This window comes from Cervus elaphus, chromosome 11 (assembly GCF_910594005.1).
Source record: "Cervus elaphus chromosome 11, mCerEla1.1, whole genome shotgun sequence".
NCBI lineage: Eukaryota > Metazoa > Chordata > Mammalia > Artiodactyla > Cervidae > Cervus > Cervus elaphus.
In genome coordinates, this window is record NC_057825.1 from 77,637,822 (window position 1) to 77,659,897 (window position 22,076).

A 22,076-nucleotide genomic window follows, 5' to 3' on the forward strand; every position below is an offset into this window, starting at 1 on the left:
GAGTTACTCTGGGGTTTAAACTAGCTAATGGTTGTAGTCAAGGCTTAGGATCCATAGTTGGCACCTAGTGTTAGCTGTCTATAATCAGTGCCAGGAAGAAAGAACTAAGAACCAGAACTGTAGCAGAAAAGAAAAGTTGGCCAGAATTTCTGGCAAAGAGCTGAGGAATCAAATTAGTATTCTCTCAAGAATCTTCAGCTTTAGGCCTGCATCCATCTGGAGGGAAGGTACAGAGAATTATTAAGAAGAATCCTTGGGGCAAACTGGTTCTAACACAAAACCAAAGATCACAGATGGGAACAGACTAGCCTCTGGAACACGATATTTGACTCAAGTTGGGTTGGCATGCAGAAGCAATGCAACAGGGTTTGCCTTGAAAAATATGTAACATTATGTAAACTGTTATTACTACATAGGTACAAACATCCTAACTTACACAGACATATGCTGCCAAGCAGAGATGGATTTATATGTTGTGTGACTGAAAAGAAGACAACAGATGAGTCAGTAAGAATATCAGAGAAAGCAAGGAATGTGGTAATAAAACTAGGTTAGAGATGTCATATAGGGTGATGACTAAGCATTCAGGCTCTAAAAATGCTGCACTTGGTTGCTCAGTCGAGTCCGACTGTTTGCCACTCCATTGATTGTAGCCGGCCAGGCTCCTCTGTCCATGGGGATTCTTAGGCAAGAATTCTGGAGGGGGTTGCCATGCCTTCCTCCAGGGGATCTTCCCAACCCAGGATTTGAACCGGGGTCTCTGGCATTGCAGGCTTTACTGGGTGAGCTACCAGGGAAGCCCCCAAAACAAAACGCCTATTTACAAATATTGGCCAAATATTGGCTCCATCATTTACATTTTAGTGTGAACTCAGCCAAGGTAGATAACTTTTATGTGCCTTAGTTTCCTCTTGTGTAAATATGAATAATATTAATATCTACCTCATAGGCTGTTATAAGGATTAAAAAATTATAAAGTACTTAGAAGATTGCCCGGCACATGGTAAGCATCAGTTTCCTAATCTGTAAAATGGGAACAATAAAACTTATTACTTCATAGGTTGTTATAATAACTAAATAAATCATATCTGTACAGTGCTTAGTACATAATAAATCAGTATTTGGTATTTTTATTTTAATACCAGTATTTGGTATTCTTATGGGTGGGTACCAAAAATAAATTTTAATCCAGAGAAAAAATTAGTGAAAAATACAGAAAATATCATGAAAAAGTGTTATTCCTATTTTGGTGTTGAATATATTTACTGGGAAGCCATGAGTAACTTGGCATGTTTATCCTCTTTCCCCTGTATAAAACACATATGAATCACTCCATCTCTGAGATCTGTCAAAGGATTTAAGACAAATAAAATTACAGAAGACACCAAAAAAAGGAAGAAGAAGAAGAAAAAGAAACCACACCTAAAACAGCAATTCTGAAATAATATTCCTCTCAATCTTCATTCACTGACAAAGAAAAAAGAAAACTTAGTAACTAAATTAATGACCAAAAACTATTTACAATCTTACTTACAGAGAAAATTACACTTTTAAAATTGACAAAACGGGCACTCACAAAGAAATTTCCTATGACAAGCCTACTGAAGAACAAAACAAATGTTGGCATTAAGAATTTAAAGGTCAATTAATTGGAATCCAAATAAGCATAACTTTTTATATCTTCTTATAAAGAAAGTCCATAAAGAAACCAGGAGAGTACAATAGTCAAGGGAACCAAGAAAATTTTAAGTAGGAGGCTGTGGTCAACAGTGGGCCAACTGTTGAAGGGCTGAGGTACCTGAAACACTTGGGAAGTGTCCAGTGAGGTTAAGCAGCAAGGTTATAATTAGCGATATTGCTGAAATCATTACATGGGGAACAATCATAGTACAACCTGGGAAATGATTTTTACAGAGAGAGGAACAAAAGACAAAGCATGAGTCACTAACTCTGAGTTAGGATAAGCTTTCCCAACTTGGAGATAATCAAACTGGGATTTTTTTTCAAGTTAAAATTGTTATTTTAATAGTGACAAATAAAGTAAATTGATAGTGGGGATTCATTCCACAAAACCTATGACCAGGTCACCCTCTAGCCCAAAGTGAATAGAGTAACTTTAGTCTTTCCATCTAAAAGCTGTTAGTGCACAAAATTTAAGAAGATACATATGAAAGTTTAAACTGAATGGTGTTTTACTGGATTTTACTGCAATTCTTCTGTGCTAAGAGATTCTGGGTTAGCAACGCAAGTAAGATTTAACACGATTTTTAGAGATGTGATATGTGTACCAGTCTCCACTCTAAAAGGATTATGCAGGCTAGAGTTTAAGAAACCACCTGTAAATTCTCCTGGTCAGTTCTGAATGATCATTAACAAAATTTATATAGCCATCCAAACACTGCCAATACAAATATAATGTGAGTTACGTATATAATTTCAAAACTTCTAGTACCCACATTTACAGTTAAAAACAGGTAAATAATTTTACTATTTTCTATTTAATCTACTGTCCAAAATATTATCATTTCAACATGTAATCAATATAAAATTATTGCACAGGTATTTCATATTCTTTTTTCAAACTAAATCTTTGAAATCCAGTGTGTATTTTACATTTCCAACACATATCAATTTGAACTAGTCTCATTTACAGTGTTCACTAACTGCTTGTGGTTGTGCCTGTCACATTGGACATTGCAGGGCTAGAATCCAACCTCCCTGGAAATAGCAACATGCATTGTCTTATTCACAGATTTGTAACTGTAGCATTAAGAACAGTGTCTGGCACAAACACACTGCAATGAATATTTGTTGAACAAATAAACAAATGAATTAATCTATTGGTTTTATACACATATATTAAAAAATCTTATGACATAGATGAAATTTTAATTACATGGTTAGAACTATTAACAGAAGCACAGAATTACATTAATTCAATTCTATAGTGATACAATGTTTGTCAACACAAATTCTAAATAGGTATATACTTCCATATACAATGTTTCACTGTATTTTATCTTACACAGGAAATGAACGATAATCACTTTAAAGATAATTTTTCTAAACATTAAGTAGATCAAAATGCTATCACACCACACTAAAATCAAATAAATTATAGCTGTTCTTTCTAGCATGAATTAATTCTACATTCATCAAATACACACAATTATTACATAGTCCACCAGTATTTGCAAAGAAGTGTTTTTGTCTTAATGTTCAATCCATTCTAAAACTAGCAAAAGAATATGCCCAGTAGAACATCAGGTCCCTGAAAAAAAATTAAATAATACTCATTATTTTTTAAATGTTTACCTCCTAAAGTACTGAGATTACTTAATATAAATGAAATGGGCCCCAAAGAACTGATGTTTTACTAACAAAGGTGAGGGAGAAAAGCTTACCTTCTCTGCTAAGAGCTCTCGTATCTTGCTTGCTTGAACTCTAAATTTCATGAGCTGGGACTCCAGGGCTACACAACGTTCTTTCCAATCTACTGGCCCTTCTGTCTCAGAAAGCTCTGCCATAATTTTTCTAGGAAAGAAAGCATTCAAACAGCGTACTATCAATTAGCATTCAGGATAATTCCTTAAATCATCCAATGCACACATTCTAGCCACCATCTAATGATATCTAAATGCAAGTTTTGAATCCTAAGATAAATTTCAGAACCTGGTGACTGCTCATGGAAAGAACTTAGGAGAGACGAGGCCAGGAAAGGAGGCCCAACTGGGTTATTTAAACTTTCTGTGTAACTTAACCTTTCCATGTCTCAGCAATCTAGAAAAAAGGGCGAATTCAGCAATAACGAACCATTCTTCTCACAGATAGGTAAGGCACAAATTAAATATTGCTGTTCTTACATCGCTTTGGACACTATAATAGTATCACACAGAGTACTGTCATTATTTTAGCTCTGCTCAACAGGTAAGATTTTTAAAAATCTGTCAGTTCACAATTTTACCACATTAAATTTACAAAATTATTAGTTTTGCTTCCATTGGTAGCATCGTACGTGCGTGTGCTAAGTCACTTCAGTTGTGTCTGACTCTTTGTGACTCCATGGACTATGGCCTGGCAGGCTCCTCTGTCCATGGGATTCTCCAGGCAAGAATACTGGAGTGGGTTGCCATTCCCTTCTCCAGGGGATCTTCCCTACCCAAGGATCGAACCAGCATCTCTTATGTCTCCTGCATAAAAATAACCTAAAGAAACTTCATATCAGTGTTTCAATTATGACTTAGATTTGCATTATAATTATTACTTACCACTACCATAAAGTTGTCCAGGTCCAGGTTATCTTTCAAAACAAAAACACTTTGGCACAATTAACTGGGTAAAGTATTATGACCCTGTACAAGTTTAGATAATTTTTATTTGGTGTAAGAAGAGAAAACATATAAATATGAAATTTGGAACCACCTACATTAAATAGTCTGGAGTCAGGGTATTCCATGATAGTGACCTTTTTTTGGAGGAGGTTAATCCCATGGAGAATCAAAGTAAGGGGGAAGCCAAGAAGCAGGGTCACAGATTTTGAAATTCTAAAGTGAAAAAACTATTGCTCGATTTTGGAAACACAATTGTTTCTAGTTCTGGTGTTGAAAATGTAGTTTTAAATGTTACTATTTCATCAAGTCATTTTCATAAATGGCTTTATAATGTATTTCTGAATTGCCCTTGTTATGAACTGACAAAATGTGCATTAGGAATGGCTCTTCTGGAGACGTCAAGCCCTAGTCATGGACTATGTGTGTGTGTTACGTCGCTTCAGTCATGGACTATACATGACAGCAAAACTCAGAATCCCAGGACAGAACTGCAGTTGAAGCATATTATTCTGTTCTTTTGTTTTTCAAAAACATGTCTGCTTCACACATTAACCAAGTTGATTTTCCCAATATTTCGTGCAATATAACCCCTTCTTAAACCTATAACAGTTTTTTAAACCTGCAAATGATTGTTTTCCTAGCATAAATACTGTTTTGTGCTTAGATTAGCTTTCATATTAATACTTATATTACCACTCAATAATTCAGAAGTAAATATAAGCAAAGTTGTTCTACAAAGGCTACAACTTCATTAAGAGTCCCCTGGTCATCTCAAAGCCTTCAGATGCTACTAAATTCTACCCATAATGTAAGGGAATCTTCCTGTAGAGCAAGTGACCTTTCTCCTCATTGCCTCATTTTTTCTAAAAGCCCCATCCCATTGTTTTATGAGTTTTCCCTAAGGATATTAACCATGTTAATGACCTTTTTCATTATTCATAATAGCATTTACTATCAATGCATACAAACTCTTTCTCAATTCTACTGCTACTTCATTTCTTTTCTCATTAGCTTTAGACTGGACAAAGAAGAAAATACAGATGAAATCTTAAAAATAGAAAGCAGACCTGAAATGAAATGCTTAAGTCTTGAACCAGTCTTATCACTGCACAGAAATATAGGGAAGCTTCTATGTCTTAAGTAACAAGAAGAGTATTTCATACTGATAAATTTTTGCTGTACACTTAAAATAACCTTTTTAGTTCCACTATAAAATTTCTACAGCTTTAAAAATAACAAAAATTTTTCAACAAGTGAAAATCAGTGTAATGAACCATATGAACAGAATAAAAGACAAAAACCATCTGATCATTTCAAGAGACACAGAGAAAAACACTTGACGAAACTCAACATTACTGTATGATTTAAAACATTCAACAAACTATTAATAGCAATATAAGTTAACTTCCTCACCCTGATATACAAGTATCTATGAAAGCCCACAGCTAACATCACACTTAATTGTAAATGAATGATCCGCGTAAGATCAGAAACAACATAAGGGTGTTTGCTTTCGCCACTTCTAATGTGTCGTACTGGCCAGTACAAGAAAATAAATTAGGAAACACACAGATTGGAAAGGAAAAACTAAAACTATCTCTATTTTAAGATGCCATGGTCTTATATACAGAAACTTCCAAGTAATCCATTAAAAAAAGAAAGAAAGAAAAAAGCTATTAGAACTAGTTGAGATCAGAAAAGTTTCAGGAAACCAGATCACTACATGAAAATTAACTGTTTTCTTATACACTTGCAAGGAAAACTCCAGAAATGCAATCAAGACTATATTCCATTTACACCAGCATCAGAAAGAATTAAATACTTAGGAGTAAATTTAACAAAAGAAGTACAAGATTTGTACTCTGAAAACTAAAAAAATCATTGAAAGAAATTAAAGAAGACCTAAAGAAATGGAAGACTTCGTATGGATGGCAATACCCGCAAATGGATATACACATTCGATACAATATCTATCAAAATTTTAACTACATTTTTTGCAGAAACTGATAAGCCGATCCTGTAATGCATACAAAAATTCAGAATACTCAAAACAATCTTAAAGACTCACACAATTTCAAAAATTACTGCGAAGCTATAGTAATTAAGACTGTGTGGTACTAGCATAAAGATAGATACATAGATAGATGGATAGATAGATCAACAGAATAAAATTATGAGTACAGAAATAAAGAAATAAGGATGGGGACAAGAATAGGTGAAGGGGATCAAGTGGCACAAACCTCTTATATTAGCTATATAACAAATAAGGGCTTCCCTTGTAGCTTAGCCAGTAAAGAATCTGCCTGCAATGTGGGAGACCCTGGTTTGATTCCTGGGTCGGGAAGATCCGCTGGAGAAGGGATAGGCTACCCACCCAGTGGTGTGCAGATGACACCACCCTGATGGCAGAAAATGAAGAACTAAAGAGCCTCTTGATGAAAGTGAAAGAGGAGAGTGAAAAAGTTGGCTTAAAGCTCAACATTCAGAAAATTAAGATCATGTCATCCGGTCCTATCGCTTCATGGCAAATAGACAGGGAAACAGTGGAAACAGTGGCAGACTTTATTTTGGGGGGCTCAAAAATCACTGCAGATGGTGACTGCAGCCATTAAATTAAAAGACACTTACTCCTTGGAAGGAAAGTTATGACCAACCTGCTGCTGCTAAGTCTAGAGAGCATATTAAAAAGCAGAGACATTACTTTTCCAACAAAGGTCCATCTAGTCAAGGCTATGGTTTTTCCAGTAGTCATGTATGGATGTGAGAGTTGGACTATAAAGAAAGCTGAGCACTGAAAAATTGATGCTTTTGAACTGTGGTGTTGGAGAAGACTCTAGAGAGTCCCTTGGACTGCAAGGAGATCCAATCAGTCCATCCTAAAGGAGATCAGTCCTGAGTGTTCATTGCAAGAGTGATATTGAAGCTGACACTCCAATACTTTGGCCAGCTGACGCAAAGAGCTGACTCATTTGAAAAGACCCTGATACTGGGAAAGATTGAAGGCGGGAGAAGAAGGGGACGACAGAGGATGAGATGGTTGGATGGCATCACCGACTCAATGGACATGAGTCTGGGTAAACCCTGGGAGTTGGTGACGGACAGGGAGGCCTGGCGTGCTGCAATCCATGGGGTTGCAATGAGTCGGAAATGACTGAACAACTGAACTGAACCAACTGAACCCATCCCAGTATTTTTGGGCTTCCCTGGTGGCTCAGCTAGTAAAGAATCCACCTGCAATGTGGCAGACCTGTGTTTGATCTCTGGGTTGGGAAGATCCCCTGGAGAAGGGAACAGCTACCCACTCTAGTATTCGGGCCTGGAGAATTCCATGGACTGTATAGCCCATGGGGACACGACTGGGCAACTTTTTCACCTTACCAAATAAGTCATAGGGAGGTAATATACAGCATAAGGAATATGGTCAATGTACTAACTTTGTATGGGAATAGTTGGTTGTTAGACTTATGAGCATCATTTCATAACGTATGCAAACAAGAAATCATTATGTAGTATACCAAAATTAACATAATAATGTACATCAACTCTATTTCAATTACAAAATATATCTATAACAACCATACTTCGAAATAAGATCACATTCTGAGATAATGTGGGTTAGGACTGCAACATTTCTTTTTGAGGGGAAGAGAGCAATTCAGTCCATTTTTAAAAATACACAAATAAAAAACCCTCATGTAGAGTGAACTGATTTTTGACGAGGTGGAATGAAAAGCTCTTTTTAAATAAATGGTACTAGGCAATTGGACATCCACATGCGAAAGAATAAATTTGGTTCCCCACCTCATACCATACACAAAAATTAACCCCAAATGGATCAAAGACCTAGATGTAAGAGCTAAGGCTCTAAACTTGCAGTAGAAAAAACAGTCGTTAAGTCTTTCTGATCTTGAATAGACAACAGTTTCCTAATATAACATTTAAAGCATAAGTAATCAAAAAAATAGATAAATTTAACCTAAAATTAAATATTTTTGTGCTTCAAAGGACACCATCAAGAAAGTGAGGGTTTCCCTAGTGGTCCAGTGGTTAAGAATCCACTGTGCAATGCAAGGAACACGGGTTTGATCCCTGGTGGCATCCTGGTCATGCCACAAGGCAACTAAGCCCGTGAGCTGCAACTAGTGAGCTCAAGCCTGGAGCCTGGGTCTGCAACAAGAAACCACGGCAATGAGAAGCCCCTGCAACGAGATTGTAGCCCCCACCTGCTGCAATTAGAGAAAGACTGCATGCAGCAAAGACGACTCAGAGAAGCCAAAAATAAATAAAAACATAATTTTTTATTAAAGAAAAAGAAAGTGAAAAGATAACCCACATAATGGGAAGAAATATTTACTAATCACATTAGCCATAAAGGACTTGTATCCAGAAAATAAAAAGGACTCTTACAACTCAACAATAAAAAGCATAATTAAAAAGTAGCAAAGTATCTAAAGAGATATTTTTTAAAGAAGATATTCAAATTAAGAATAAGCACATAAAAAGATACTCAACACCATAAATATTAATATAAGGGAAAAAGGAAATCAAAATCACAATGACCTCACACTGTATACCAAATAGAACAGTTATAATAAAAAAGACATGTAATAACATGTGTCAGTAAGGATGCACAGAAACTGGAACTCCTATATACTGCTGTTGAGAATGTAAAAATAGTACAACTGCTTTGGAAAATAACAGTTCCTCAAAAGTTTTAACATAAAGTCACTATATGACTCAGTAATTCCAATGTTAAGTATATACTCAAGAGAACTGAATACAGAAGTCCACATCAAAACTTGTACACAAATGTTAATAGCAACATTACTCAAACAGTCAGAAAGTAGAAACAAACCAAGTGTCTACCATCAGATGAAAGGATAAACAAAATGTGGTATATCCACACAATGGAATCTTACTCAGCCACAGAAGAAGGAATAAAGCACTAATACATGCTACAAGAATGGATGAACCTTGAAAACATGACCTTAAGTGCTAAGTGAGAGAAGCCAAACACAAAAAATGACATACTGTATGATTCTATTCATATAATAGGCAAATCTCAAGACACAGAATATTAGCTTAGCGGTCGCCAAGGGCTATGAAGAGAAAGCAATGGTGATCAACTAGTAATGGGTTGGGAGCTTCTTTGTGGAGTGATGAAAATATTGTAGAATTACACAGTGCTGTTGATTGCATGACCTTGTGAATACACCAAAAACCACTGCACTGTACACTTTAAAAAAGTAACTTTTATGGTTTGTGAATTACACCTCAATTATAAAGAGTATATATTTACAAATGAATAAACAAAAAGTAAGTGGATGTATATTAATAAATCTATTGTTTGTGGTTACCTCTGCCAAGAATTCCACCATTAACTCAATCTAGAGTTAACTGTTAATCTCAAATATGACAAGTATCAGACATACATTTCACCAAGAGTACTGTGCTATGAAAATGACACATCAAATAAATTCTGTTAAACACATCTATTCATTTCTTTAGTTATGTAATTACATACTTTTCCAGTGAAGTAGCAAAATGTTAGGAATATTATTGGTATTTAATATCTGCATTCCTTATTAATAGGGTCATTATTTTAAAAATTCAAAACTACAGATTGGTTGGCTTATGGCCTATAGTTGGCTAACGGTTGGCTGATGGTCCTGAGATCTAGACACCTGATTTCCTCATTTCATCCTGTAAATTCAGTTAATGTAAAGTAACTGCCGTGTTAATGCGCCAGCTTTCCTAAAGATTCTAATTTTGAACAACAGTCACCATCTTTTCCCATTACTACTGATTTTATAGAATCTAACAATACTCATAGCTTTGAGAGCAATAGAAAGAAAGAAACAAGAAAGTGAAATTGCTCAGTTGTGTCCAACTCTTTGCGACCCCATGGACTGTAGCCCACCAGGCTCCTCCATCAATGAATTTTTTAGGCAAGAGTACTGGAGTGGGTTGCCATTTCCTTCTCCAGGGAATCTTCCCGACCCGGGGATCGAACGCGGGTCTCCCGCATTGCAGGCAGACACTTTACCGTCTGAGGCACCACGGGAATCCCCTTGAGCGCCATAACTACCTGCTAAATAAATATCATTTTTAGATTTCGAATTTAAAAGTAATCTATCTTCACAGCAGCGGACAGGAAAAAGTCTTTGTTTTCCAAATACCCCCAATGACTTTTGGAAACATTTACTGACACAAAATGAACTGTTTACAGTTGTGGAATGAATGCTCTTTTCTCTAAATCTTTGACTTCCTGTTTCTCTTATAAATCCCTAGAGGGAAAGAAAAAGAAAAGAAAGAATTCATCTACTTAGGCTTACCCTGATGAAGCTCAGGGTACCCACTCATATCCTTTAATTCTCTCCTCTTACGGGACAGATGAACTTGGCCAGGTAAGTGTGTGTGTCTGTGTGTATTGGTAGTGCTGCGGGAGGGGTGGAGGAAGGGGGCGGGGGGAGCCATTCCTAAAGCAGAAAAGATGTCTTTCTTGACCGCACTGAGGCTTGCCTTGTTTAAGGAACCTCCCGACCACCAGGCAGCCAGCACCACTTGGGCAAAGCCGGCCCTTTGGTAGCACTGCTCAGAACCCGTGCTCCTCACTCCATAGCTCCTTGGGGATACACACAGACGCGTGGTCGAGGCTTGCGACTGGCATTCTAACAAAGAAAGCAGTGACCTGTAGGTAACATAGCACTAAGGCTTTCCCAGCGTAAATGTTTCAACTTCTCTTTCCGCGGCGTTTCGCACGTCAAAATCTATGGCTCAAACGTCCCATCTTTTAAAAAGTTGGGGAAAAACTTCAGAAACAGTGCAGTTTCACGGCAGGTTACCTAAGGGCATTCTGACATTTTGGCAACTCAAGGTTTAGAAAAAGGTTCTTTAAAGTTTTGAGAAGTTTCACCCCCGTGGTTGCAGTGGGGCTCCCAAGAAGCTGAGGCCGAGTCGCAGCATCTCTAACTGCGTGGGCCACTCGGCAGCGGACGCGCCGCAGCCCCGTGCGCCTCCTGACCAACCGCGATGCGCCACAAACCTGGGCCCAACGTTTTCAAACAAATGTCACGGGAGACCAGGGGGCGAGGAGCCGCCGACCACCGCTCCCACACGAGAGCCCAGTTCTGGAGGCAGCAAGGGAATCAACGCGGAGTGCGGGGGCTGCGGCGGGGGGCGCGGAGTTGAGTCCGGTACCAGCTTGCTCCATCCCCTGGGTCCCGGCACGCCGGATCCGCCCGCCGCCCCCATCCTCCTTGCGACGTGCCCACCCGGGACTGCTCGCTGTAAAGAGGGCGGGGACCCCCGGGCATCCCCGGGCACCGGAATCTCTGGGGTCGCCTTTCGGCTCCCTGCCTGTCTCATGAGCCTACCTCTGCGCGGGTCCTGGCAACACCGCCCGTAATCCCGGCCACGTCTGGTGCGGGGTTCCTGGGGTTCTCAGCGTAAACCCTCCTTACACCAAACTCCGAGCAGGCGGGAGAGAGGGGCGGGATGCCGCCTCCTTCAGGGACTGGCGGCCGTGTAAGCCAATCAGGTGCCTCAGACGTCTTATGACGTCACTAGGAGGTGTGTCCAGGACTTTGACCCCTCCCTGTCCCTAATCCCAGGAGAGAGTTCTGTCCAGGAGTTTCTATCTCTGGCCTTTGCCACAGTCAGAGTCTGTTGTAGGGCTCACCTCTTTTCCATTCGCTCTGCCCTGACTCAGCTCCTTCTTGTTTGGTCTACCTGCCTGAAGCGAGTCCTCTTACCAATCAATCCTTCACCCTTTGATCAGGTTAACTGTCCTGGTTTGATGTACACTCTGACAAAGACCTTCATTGGCTTCCTTTTGCTTAAGTTATCAAAAACAGATCCCTTAGTCTAGTGTTCATGGTCTCCATCCTACTTTTGTCAGGTTTATTCTTCACAGCTGCCCTCCACCTGCCTGAGACTGATGCTATGCACTTCCCCACCCCAAGGAAGTCCATTTGGAACATTTACCTACTATTTCCATTGTCCACATTTAAATGGTTCATCTATCCTCTAAGACCCAGCTCAAACAATCTGCGTGTAATCATGCTTGTTGCCCCACCTAGCAGTAATCTCTTCTCTTGTTTCTGCTCTCTGAGCGTTTAGGTTTTTACTCTTCTTGCTACTTAGCTCGTTCTGCCTCATGTACAGTTCCTTGCATGTGTGTATACATGCTCAGTCGTTTCCGACTCTTTGCAACCCTGTGGATTGTAGCCCAACAAGCTCATTTCCATAGAATTTTCCAGGCAAGAATACTGGAGTGGGTTGCCATTTCCTACTCCAGAGGATCTTTCTGACCCAAGGATCAAACCCACATTTCCTGCACTGGCAGGAGTATTCTTTATCACTGCACCACCTGGGAAGCCCAATCCTGATCTCTCGTTAGGCTGTGATCTTTTTGAAACCAGAGATTTGTTTCCTTTCTTTTTGTATCCTCCTTGGCACCTAGCGCAGAGCCTGAGTGAGTGATCATTTTAATGTAATTGGGTTTTACATCCCAAGATGGGGTCTGGAAAGGCCAATCTCAGGGTTAACAACAACAACAAAAAAAAGAGAATTCTGAATATTGTGGGTAATCCTTCTTCAGGTTACAAAGCTAGGTCAGACACATAACTTTCATTGGTTCACAGTTGGCCAATAGGAAGTGCAAGGAAGCTTTTTCCACTACAATCTTTTTTTTTTTCCCCTTCCTTCAACTTATCTCACCTTATATAGAAAAAGCACAAAACAGATAAAGATTTACAAAGCTGTATTGAGGGGAGGCAATAAAGGAGTAAGACTAAAAGGCCAGGAAGGGAGCATCAGGCTTCCATATTTCTTCCAGATGAGCACTAATTTTGGACTGGGTCCCAGACTACCCCCACACACCAAATTCCTTTTGCCTTCTGTGGGAGCTGATGAAGCACATCATATGAAAAAATTGTCTCCAAACAGCTTTGGCAAACAAGCAGGCTGGACTGGGCTTATTTTATAGAGCACACAGGAGTTAAATAAACAAAGTTTAAGTAACTTGCAAAATTTAACACAGCAAGTCAGTAGAGACCAAAGAGCTAAGATCAGGAGAAGAAAGAATGCCAAAATAGAATCATTTCCGCTTGTGAATCAGAATACTAAATAGACTAAGAGAGCTGAGTGAATAAAGTCACTCATGAAAAGAAGCTTTCTAAACACGGCTGCCACCCTTAGAAGGCTCAGCCAACATTTACTTACCGTCACTTTTTTCTAGAAACATGGCAAACTGAATTTGCTTGGCTGTAGAGAACGCAGAATCCTGTTTCTGGTGTGCTAAGAAAAATACATGGAACGATGGAATATTATTTAGCGATAAAAAGAAAAGAAGTACCTTTAAATGCTACAATATGGATAAACCTTGTAAACATTATGCCAAGTGAAAGAAGCCAGTCACAAAAAAAAAACATGTTTTGTGTGATCTCATTTACATGAAATGTGCAGAATAGGCAAATTTATAGAGACAGAATGTAGATTAGTGGTTATAAGGGGCTGGGAAGGATGGGAGTGAAGGCCAAAAGAGAGAGGGGTTTCCTTTCGGATAATGAAAACATTCTAAAACTTGTGGTAATGATTGTGCAACTCTGTGACTATACTAGAGACCATTGATGGGTACAGTTTAAATGAGTGAATTGTATGTTATGTGAATTTTATCTCAATAGAGCTGTTCTTTAAAAAATACATGCTGAATTTTACATTTTCATTTTAGTAGCAGCAGTTGGAGAATATCTCTGATCAGCCCTTATGAATGTTCATGGCACTACATACCTTTGTCTCATAGTATTTACCTTAGTTGTAATATTATGTTTATTTGTGATTAGTTGATTTTCTGTTTCCCCTCGCTAGACTGCATGGAGAAGGAAATGGCAACCCACTCCAGTATTCTTGCCTGGAGAATCCCAGGGACGGAGGAGCCTGGTGGGCTGCTGTCTATGAGGTCGCACAGGGTCGGACACGACTGAAGCGACTTAGCAGCAGCAGCAGCAGACTGCAAGTGCCATGAGAGTAAAAACTATCTGGATTCCCTCTTAAACATATACCCAGCATCTAGCATGTACGCACCAGGTACACAATAAATATTCATTAAATGAATGAATAAAGATTGCAGAAATATATACTTCATTAAGTATTTGTAATGTTCCAGATCACCAGGAGCAAAAGAGGCATGTTTTCTATCTTCATGGAATTGTGTTCTAAGGGAAGAGACACATATTCATTAGGTTTTCACACAAATAAATATATAATTACAGACTGCATTAAGCGTGTTGAAGAAATAGCACAAGGTGCTATGCAACTGAAGAACAAGAGGATCTGGAAGTCAGGAAGTCTTTCTTTGAGAAAATAAAAGTTGAGTTGAGGTCTGAAGCCAAGCAAAAACAAAGAGATCATGAGAAGAGCACCCTAACTCATGGGAGCTATAGGTGCCAGGCCCTGGGGTCTGAGAAGAGGAACCTGAGATACAGGAAGGACTGAATGAAGACCAGTGAGTCAGGGGACAGTGGGGCACAGGGAGCGAGGGGATGCGTGGAGAAGGAGGAGGCTGCAGAAAGAAAGAAGGCTAGATTGTGGGCCCTGGAATAAACAGGGCTTCTCCAAATTCAGTGGGGATCTTTTTAAAATCCATGTTCAGACTAGTAAGCCTGGGCTGGGGACCAAGACTGTGCATTTCTAATAAGTTCCAGGGACATGCTTTGAGTAGTAAGGCTATGACATTATTCCAAGAGCCCTGAGAATCCACTCAAGTCTTTATTTTTTTTATTTTTTAGTTCTACCAGTTTATTGCTACCAACCCATCTCCCTCCACCCTCATGCACACATGCTCAGTCATGTAACCCCATGGACTGCAGCCCGCCATGCTCCTCTGTCCATGGACTTTCCCAGGCAAGAATACTGGAGTGGCCACTCAAGTTTTTAAAACAAGGATGTGATAAGATCAGATGTGGCATGTTACAGAGCGGATTAGAAAAGAGCAAGAGTGGGGACTTCTCTGAAGGTCCAGTGGTTAGGACTTCACCTTCTAATGCAGAAGGTACAGGTTTGCTCCCTGGTTGGGGAGCTAAGATCCCACATGCCTCGGGGCCAACAAACCAAAATATAAGACAGAAATAATACCGTAGCAAATTTAATAAAAGCTTTAAAAATGGTTCACATCAAAAAAATCTAAAACAAGAAGAAAAGAGCAAGAGTGGATTTAATGTATTTCCGTTATCCTGGTGAGAAATGGTGGCAGCTGGGGAGTGCTGACGACGGATAAAAGAAGTGGGTGACCCAAGCTGTACTTTAGGAACTCTATCCAGTGTCCTATAGAGAATAGGCAGAGGGAGAAATCATTCAGAAGCTAAGAGAGTAGTTCAATGAAGATCTGAAGTAGGGTGCTCACAGTGGGAGAATGAAATGGAGGCCATGGTGGGAATTAAAAATTTTTGGGGGAGAATAGGGGCTTCCCTGTTGGCTCAGTGGTAAAGAATCCTCCTGCAGTTCAGGAGACACGGGTTCAATTCCTGGTCAGGAAGATCCCTGGGAGGAGGGCATGGCAACTCACTCCAGTATTCTTGCCGGGAAAATCCTAAGGACAGAGGAGCCTGGTGAGCTATGGTCACAAAGAGTTCAAATGGAACTGAAGCGACTGAGCATACAGGCAGCACCATGGGTGGAACAGATAAAAATCAGTAAACAAATATGTGGCAGAGTCGGACACGACTGAGCAACTGAACTGAACTGAACAATGCATAGTGAACAATTCCAAGTGCTTTCGTGTATATAGTCTCATGACAATCCTGTAGTGTAGGTACAGTTGTTATTCCCGTCTGAGAGCTGGGGCAGTTGAGGCACACGGTTTAGGTAACTGTCCCAAGGTTGTACAGATATTAAGTAGAGGGATCGGGAATTCTGGCTTCACAGTCATCTCTACTGCATCTCAATTTCTTTCAAGAAGTTGAATCTTCAAGTTCTGAAAACTGATTAGAGCTTAGGGATGTGAAGCTTTGGGAGGCTATGAGTAACTGGGAAATGATGGTCCAGAAGCAAGGAGAAGAAAGAATTAGTTTAGGGGAAGAAGAATGAGATCTGGCTTGGATGAGCCAAGTGCAACCTGAGCTGCCCTTGAAATAGCCAGGAGAGAGCCAGTAGAAAATTAGGCTGAGTTGAGGACAAAGGCTTGGGTTTAGGTTTACATTTCAAGGTAAACTACACAGAGAGGAGATTTTTGTAAATTGCAGAATGATTGCTGACCATAAAGCCACTTGGCATAGTAGGAGTAAGAGCAGAGAGGTTGAAGGAAGCAGGGATAAGGGAACTGGGTAAATACTAGGGAAGAGGAGTCTGGCTCTTTAATCCAACTGCACATAAAATCCGAAAGATACAAGGGGAAAGGAGATATCGATGCCACTAGAATGAGCAGGTGGCTTCTGGAACGGAGATACTGGAAACTCCATCTCAGAAAGTAGAATTCCCAGCACTTGGGGGAATATACAAAAGACAAGGAGAAGATTGAAGGAAAAAAATAGGGCTTGTAGGATCAAGCTTATTGGCTGACTAGGATGCAATGTTGGGTGCACTCCATGTTGTTTACCTGAAATTCAAGAAATCAGCAAACTCTGTGCCTCAAAGTGTCCCTAGAACCAGGGAGACAAGACAAACAACCTGGCCCTTCTAAAGGGGATAAGCAGGAAGATGGCCTGCCAGGGTGTGTTTCCAGTGCCCAGGCATAATGGCCTGTTCAGTCCTCTGGATCTGAATGAAGGCAGGATCTCTTTAATCTCACCTCACCGGGTGAGCGGGGCCCCCTCTGTCATAGACGGGTGTGAGCAGCAGTTTGTAGGTGAGGCCAGGCCAAGGCCAAGATTGGTGAAAGTGAGAGTTCCACTGGTAAGGCCACAGAGAGGACAAGTGTGCCCAGAGGAAAAAGAGAAGAGCTGAGGCAGAGCTTTGTATGTGTGCATGCTAAGTCACTTCAGTTGTGTCGGACTGGGGCCCGCCAGGCTACTCTGTCCATGGGGATTCTCCAGGCAAGAATACTGGAGTGGGTTGCCATGCTCTCATCCAGGGGATCTTCCCAACCCAGGGATCGAACCCGCATCTCTTAGGTCTCCTGCATTGGCAGGTGGGTTCTTTTGTGGGTCACTTATTTTAAGGGCTTCCCTGGTAGCTCAACTGGTAAAGAATCTGCCTGCAATGCAGGAAACCCTGGTTTGATTCCTGGATCAGGAAGATTCTCTGGAGAAGGGATAGGCTACCCACCCCAGTATTCTTGGGCTTCCCTGGTGGCTCAGCTAGTAAAGAATCCACCTGCAATGGGGGAGACCTGGGTTTGATCCCTGGGTTGGGAAGATCCCCTGCAGAAGGGAACAGCTACCCACTCCAGTATTCTGGTCTGGAGAATTCCATGGACTGTATAGTCACAAAGAGTTGGACATTACTGAGCAATTTTCACTTTCGTTATTTTAAGGGAAGTGAAAAGAAGTGCGGATCGTGGGAGCAGATTGAGGGGTAGTCAGCAGTGACTTGGTCAGGACTCATGAAGTTCAAAAGAAAATATACTACACATAAAAGTCACACAGGAAAAGAGTGACTCAAACCATATAAACAAGCATTAAATGTGAACAGAGGATTTCTTGTGTTTGGAGTCAGTACCTAGCAGGCACAGGCAGCCATTCTGGTTCAGATTCTCCTTACAGCTAATAACTAAATGTTTCCCTCTCTTATGACATTGCATAAAGGGACAGCTTAAATCAGAAGAAAAGGAACAAAAAACACAAGGAAATGGACCACAACATCCCCTGACACTGACAATTAAAGAAAAGACATCTTATAAGGACATTATTATGTGCCTTGGGATAACTGTAAAATCATTGCCTTCAGAACAATGGCAATTGTTTTGTTTGTTTCAGAAAACTGGCAAGGTGACTGAAGGAGTATTTGAGTGCCACTGATGAGATGGTTGGACGGCATCACTGACTCAATGGACATGAGTTTGAGTAAACTCCGGGAGTTGGTGATGGACAGGGAGGCCTGGCGTGCTGCAGTCCTTGGGTTGCAAAAAGTCAGACACAACTGAGCAACTGAACTGAACTGAATAAAGTACAATCTTAATGTTTTTGATGGGTATCAGAAGCTTGCATGAAGCATTTGTTTGAAGGATAGCAGATACACAGCAGGAAAATCTGAAGAGTTGAGGTGAGCAGGAGTGTACAGATAGAGCAAGGGAAATGTAAAAATGAGAGCAATCTTTCCTGGGCTGGGAAGATCCTCTGAAGGATGGCAGGGCAACCCACTCCAGTATTCTTGCTTGGAGAATCCCCATGGACAGAGGAGCCTGGCGGGCTGCAGTCCATGGGGTCCCAAAAAGTCAGACATGACTAAGCAACTAAGCATAGCATAGCACGTATGTAGGAACAGGAGAGAGGCAAAGTCTTGTTGAAGAGGTGGGTTGAAATAATGTGTTATGACTTGGCAACAGCATTTTGAACTAACAGTTGGATAAAAATAATTACTTGCCTCCTTGTTTTCAGTAAGTCTTTTCCTTTACTTATCCAAATTCATGTGGCCCGAGATTTTGAACTTTAGTGCTTTTTACCCTGTTACATATGCAAATCAACACACAAACTTTTTTTATAGTTCCGCATAGTTGTTTTTGTCTTATATTGCTTCCTGATTATAAAAGAAATATAAATTAATTTTCATTGGAAAATATAAAAAGATATAACAAAAAAATCTAAAATTACCCACCATCCATCATCAGTCCTGTTTTCTATAATACACTCCTTTCCCTTAATGATATTCCCTTATAAAATTATGCTGAATTCATACTTTTTACCTATCACACTTAAGATTTTACTGGGAACATTTTCTCTTTTTTTGTACAATTAGTTTATTTCCCAATTCTTCACTAGTATAGAAAGAACATAACCACTTCAATACTTTCATGTCTTCCTAATAATCTTTTGGAAAACTTTTAAATAACAGCTTTATTGAGAATTTATACAATTCACATACTGTATAATTCACCTATTAAAAGTGTACAAATCAGTACACCATCACCATAATCAATTCTATAATATTTTCATCAACCCAAAAAGAAACTCAATACCCTTTAGCCATTACCTCCCTTCCCCGTACCAGAGCTGGGCAACTACTAATCCGCTTTCTGCTCCTATAGATTTGCTTATTCTGGGCATTTCATATAAATAGAACCATAAACTATGTTTTCTTTTGTGATTGGCCTTTTTCACTTAGCATAATGTTTTTAAGATTTGTCTATGCTATACAATGTATCAGCAATATATTCCTTTTACAGCTAAATCCTATTCCATTGAGGAGAATATATCACATTTTGTTTATCCATTCACCTGATGCTAGACAGTTGGGTTGCTTCCATGTTTTGGTTATTAGGAATAGTGCCGCTGTGAACATCTGTGTACAAGTTTTAGTGTAGACTTAGGTATTCAGTTCTATTGGAAGAATTAGAGCAACTCTTGGCACTGGGTCGGGAAGATCCCCTGGAGAAGGGAATGGCAACCCACTCCAGTATTCCTGCCTGGAAAATCCCATGGACAGAGGAGCCTGGCGGGCTACAGTCCATGGGGTCTCAAAGAGTCGGACACGACTGAGCAACTAACGCTTTTTCTTTCTTGGCACTGGAATTGCTGGATCATATGGTAACTTTAAGTTTAACCTTTTAAGGAACTGTTTGCAATGTGGTTGCAGGATTTTACATCCCCACCATCAGTGAATGAGAATACCACTCTGTCTGCATTCTCACCAACACTTACTATTATTTGTCTTTTTTATTATAGCTGTCCTAGTGGCTGATGTAGTATCTTATTGTCTTTTTGATTTGCATTTCTCTAATGACTAATGATGTTGAACATCTTTTCATGTGCTTTTTGTTCATTTGTATAGCTTCTTTGGAGAAATATCTGTTCAAGTCTTTTGCCTATTTTTCAATTGAGTTATTTTTCTTTTTATTATTGAATTGTAAAATATATATTCTAGATACAAGTCCCTTACCAGATATAGATTTGCAAATATTTTCATAAATTCAGTGGATTGTCATCTCACTTTCTAGAAGAAAAAATATTTAATTTAGACAATATCCAGTTTATCAGTTTTTTCTTTTGTTGTTTGGACTTTAGGCATATGAATGGGGCATGGACAGTCTCTGCCTTACCACCTACATGTATGGTAGCTTGAAAATTAAAATATATATTTGCTATTCATATTCATAAATTTCAAAACATGAACACCACAATGTCAGATTTTGGTGATATCATATTTATAATATGTATCATGAACACAGTGTCTATTTTTTCTAGTTTCCCTCTGGGTCAGCTTATCTATTAGGCAGAATAGACAAAAAGTTCAGTGCCCACAACACCTTTAACAGCCCATGAAGATATTTTAATTTTAAAATCCAAAGAGAAAAAAGGAAATTTGTGGTCAAAGAAATGTTCTTACATACCAGTATTAATACACTTCTTTTCATACTAGCACAGTAGTAAAATATCATTTTTAATATTGGTGGTGGTTTTTTTTCCATTGAGGAAAGAGCCCACAAAGGCAAAAGTGTCAGGTCTAGGAAAGTACTAATATGAAAACGAGAGGATTTTGGTTTTGTTCCTGAGAGGGAAAAGAAAAGAGAGGGGCCATGAGGTAAATGGCAGGATGACAGAGAGCTGGTATGGTGTAGGGTAAAGAGGCAATGAGAAATACCAAGGGATGATGTGGCCAAGGACGTTTGAAGAACAGGAAGCTTACTATGTTTTAGGTTATTTGCTCTGGGATGTATGCTGTGGCTTCTCTCAGGAGCCCAATCTTCTGTAGTGTCTGCAAGGCTTATAAATGCTTTGCATAAGTAAGAAGATGGTATCAACTTTCATGTCGAATACTTATGAAATAAAACAGAAAATCAGCAGCCCAGAGGCAAAGTGATCATAAGCCCATCAACCTGAAGAGAAATCACAAAAATCTTAGGTGTGCCTTACTTTTCCTATGGAAGAATGGGTGGAACTGGGCGGTATGGGAATTGGGCTGCAAGGAAAGGAGATTGGACAGACGGATCTACATCTCAAGAGACTGAAAGGGCCTAGTTGACATCTAGTTAAATTTAACTTTTAGTATAACTTTTAGTGGGCCTCCCAGGTGGCTCAGTGGTAAAGAATCTGCCTAACAATGCAGGAGACATGGATTCGATCCACGTCTGGATCCAACTGTAGCTGGCGGGCTACAGTCCATGGGGTCACAAAAGAGTCAGACATGACTTAGTGACTAAACAACAAAACTGAAGCCTAAGTTGATTTATTATTTTCTTTAAGTTTTTACTTAAAAACATAAGATTTGTAGGAATAAAAATAGTACAGAAAAAAACTATATGAACTTAGCTATTATCACTTTATTCATATATTTGCCTTATTTGTTTTATACCCACTTACTTTTATCTCTTTGCACCCACTTACTGAGACATCATGGTTCCTCATAGTGTGTGTCTATCTTAGCTGCAATAAGTAATAAACCCAGCTTGTTTGTGGTGGTCTCTGGCCGGAGGGAGGTGACAAAAGTAGCTATTCCATTGAGACTCAGAGGAAGCCCTCACCACCGTGCACAGGACCCCCAACCCAATAGTCCTGTGTGCATCTGAGAGCCCTGTCTCTCTACTTGCACGTACTAAATTAAACTCCAGTATTTCACTGAAGCCCTTCAGTGTTGGCTTTATTTTGTTTTCGT

General features: G+C 39.7%; 1 protein-coding gene across 2 annotated transcripts in view; it reads right to left on the reverse strand.

Annotated features, from left to right (window-relative positions):
* Positions 1 to 11,835, reverse strand: part of PLEKHH2 (pleckstrin homology, MyTH4 and FERM domain containing H2) — a 95,808-nt gene extending 83,973 nt beyond the window's left edge. For both annotated transcript variants that reach the window (XM_043918135.1, XM_043918134.1), the window contains exons 1-2: positions 11,708 to 11,835; positions 3,405 to 3,534 (exon numbers count right to left, since the gene is read on the reverse strand). In XM_043918135.1, the coding sequence (XP_043774070.1) occupies positions 3,405 to 3,527 (123 nt within the window). In that variant the 5' untranslated portion in view covers positions 3,528 to 3,534; positions 11,708 to 11,835. The remainder of the gene's footprint in view (positions 1 to 3,404; positions 3,535 to 11,707) is intronic.
* Between the last annotated feature and the right edge of the window lie 10,241 nt (positions 11,836 to 22,076).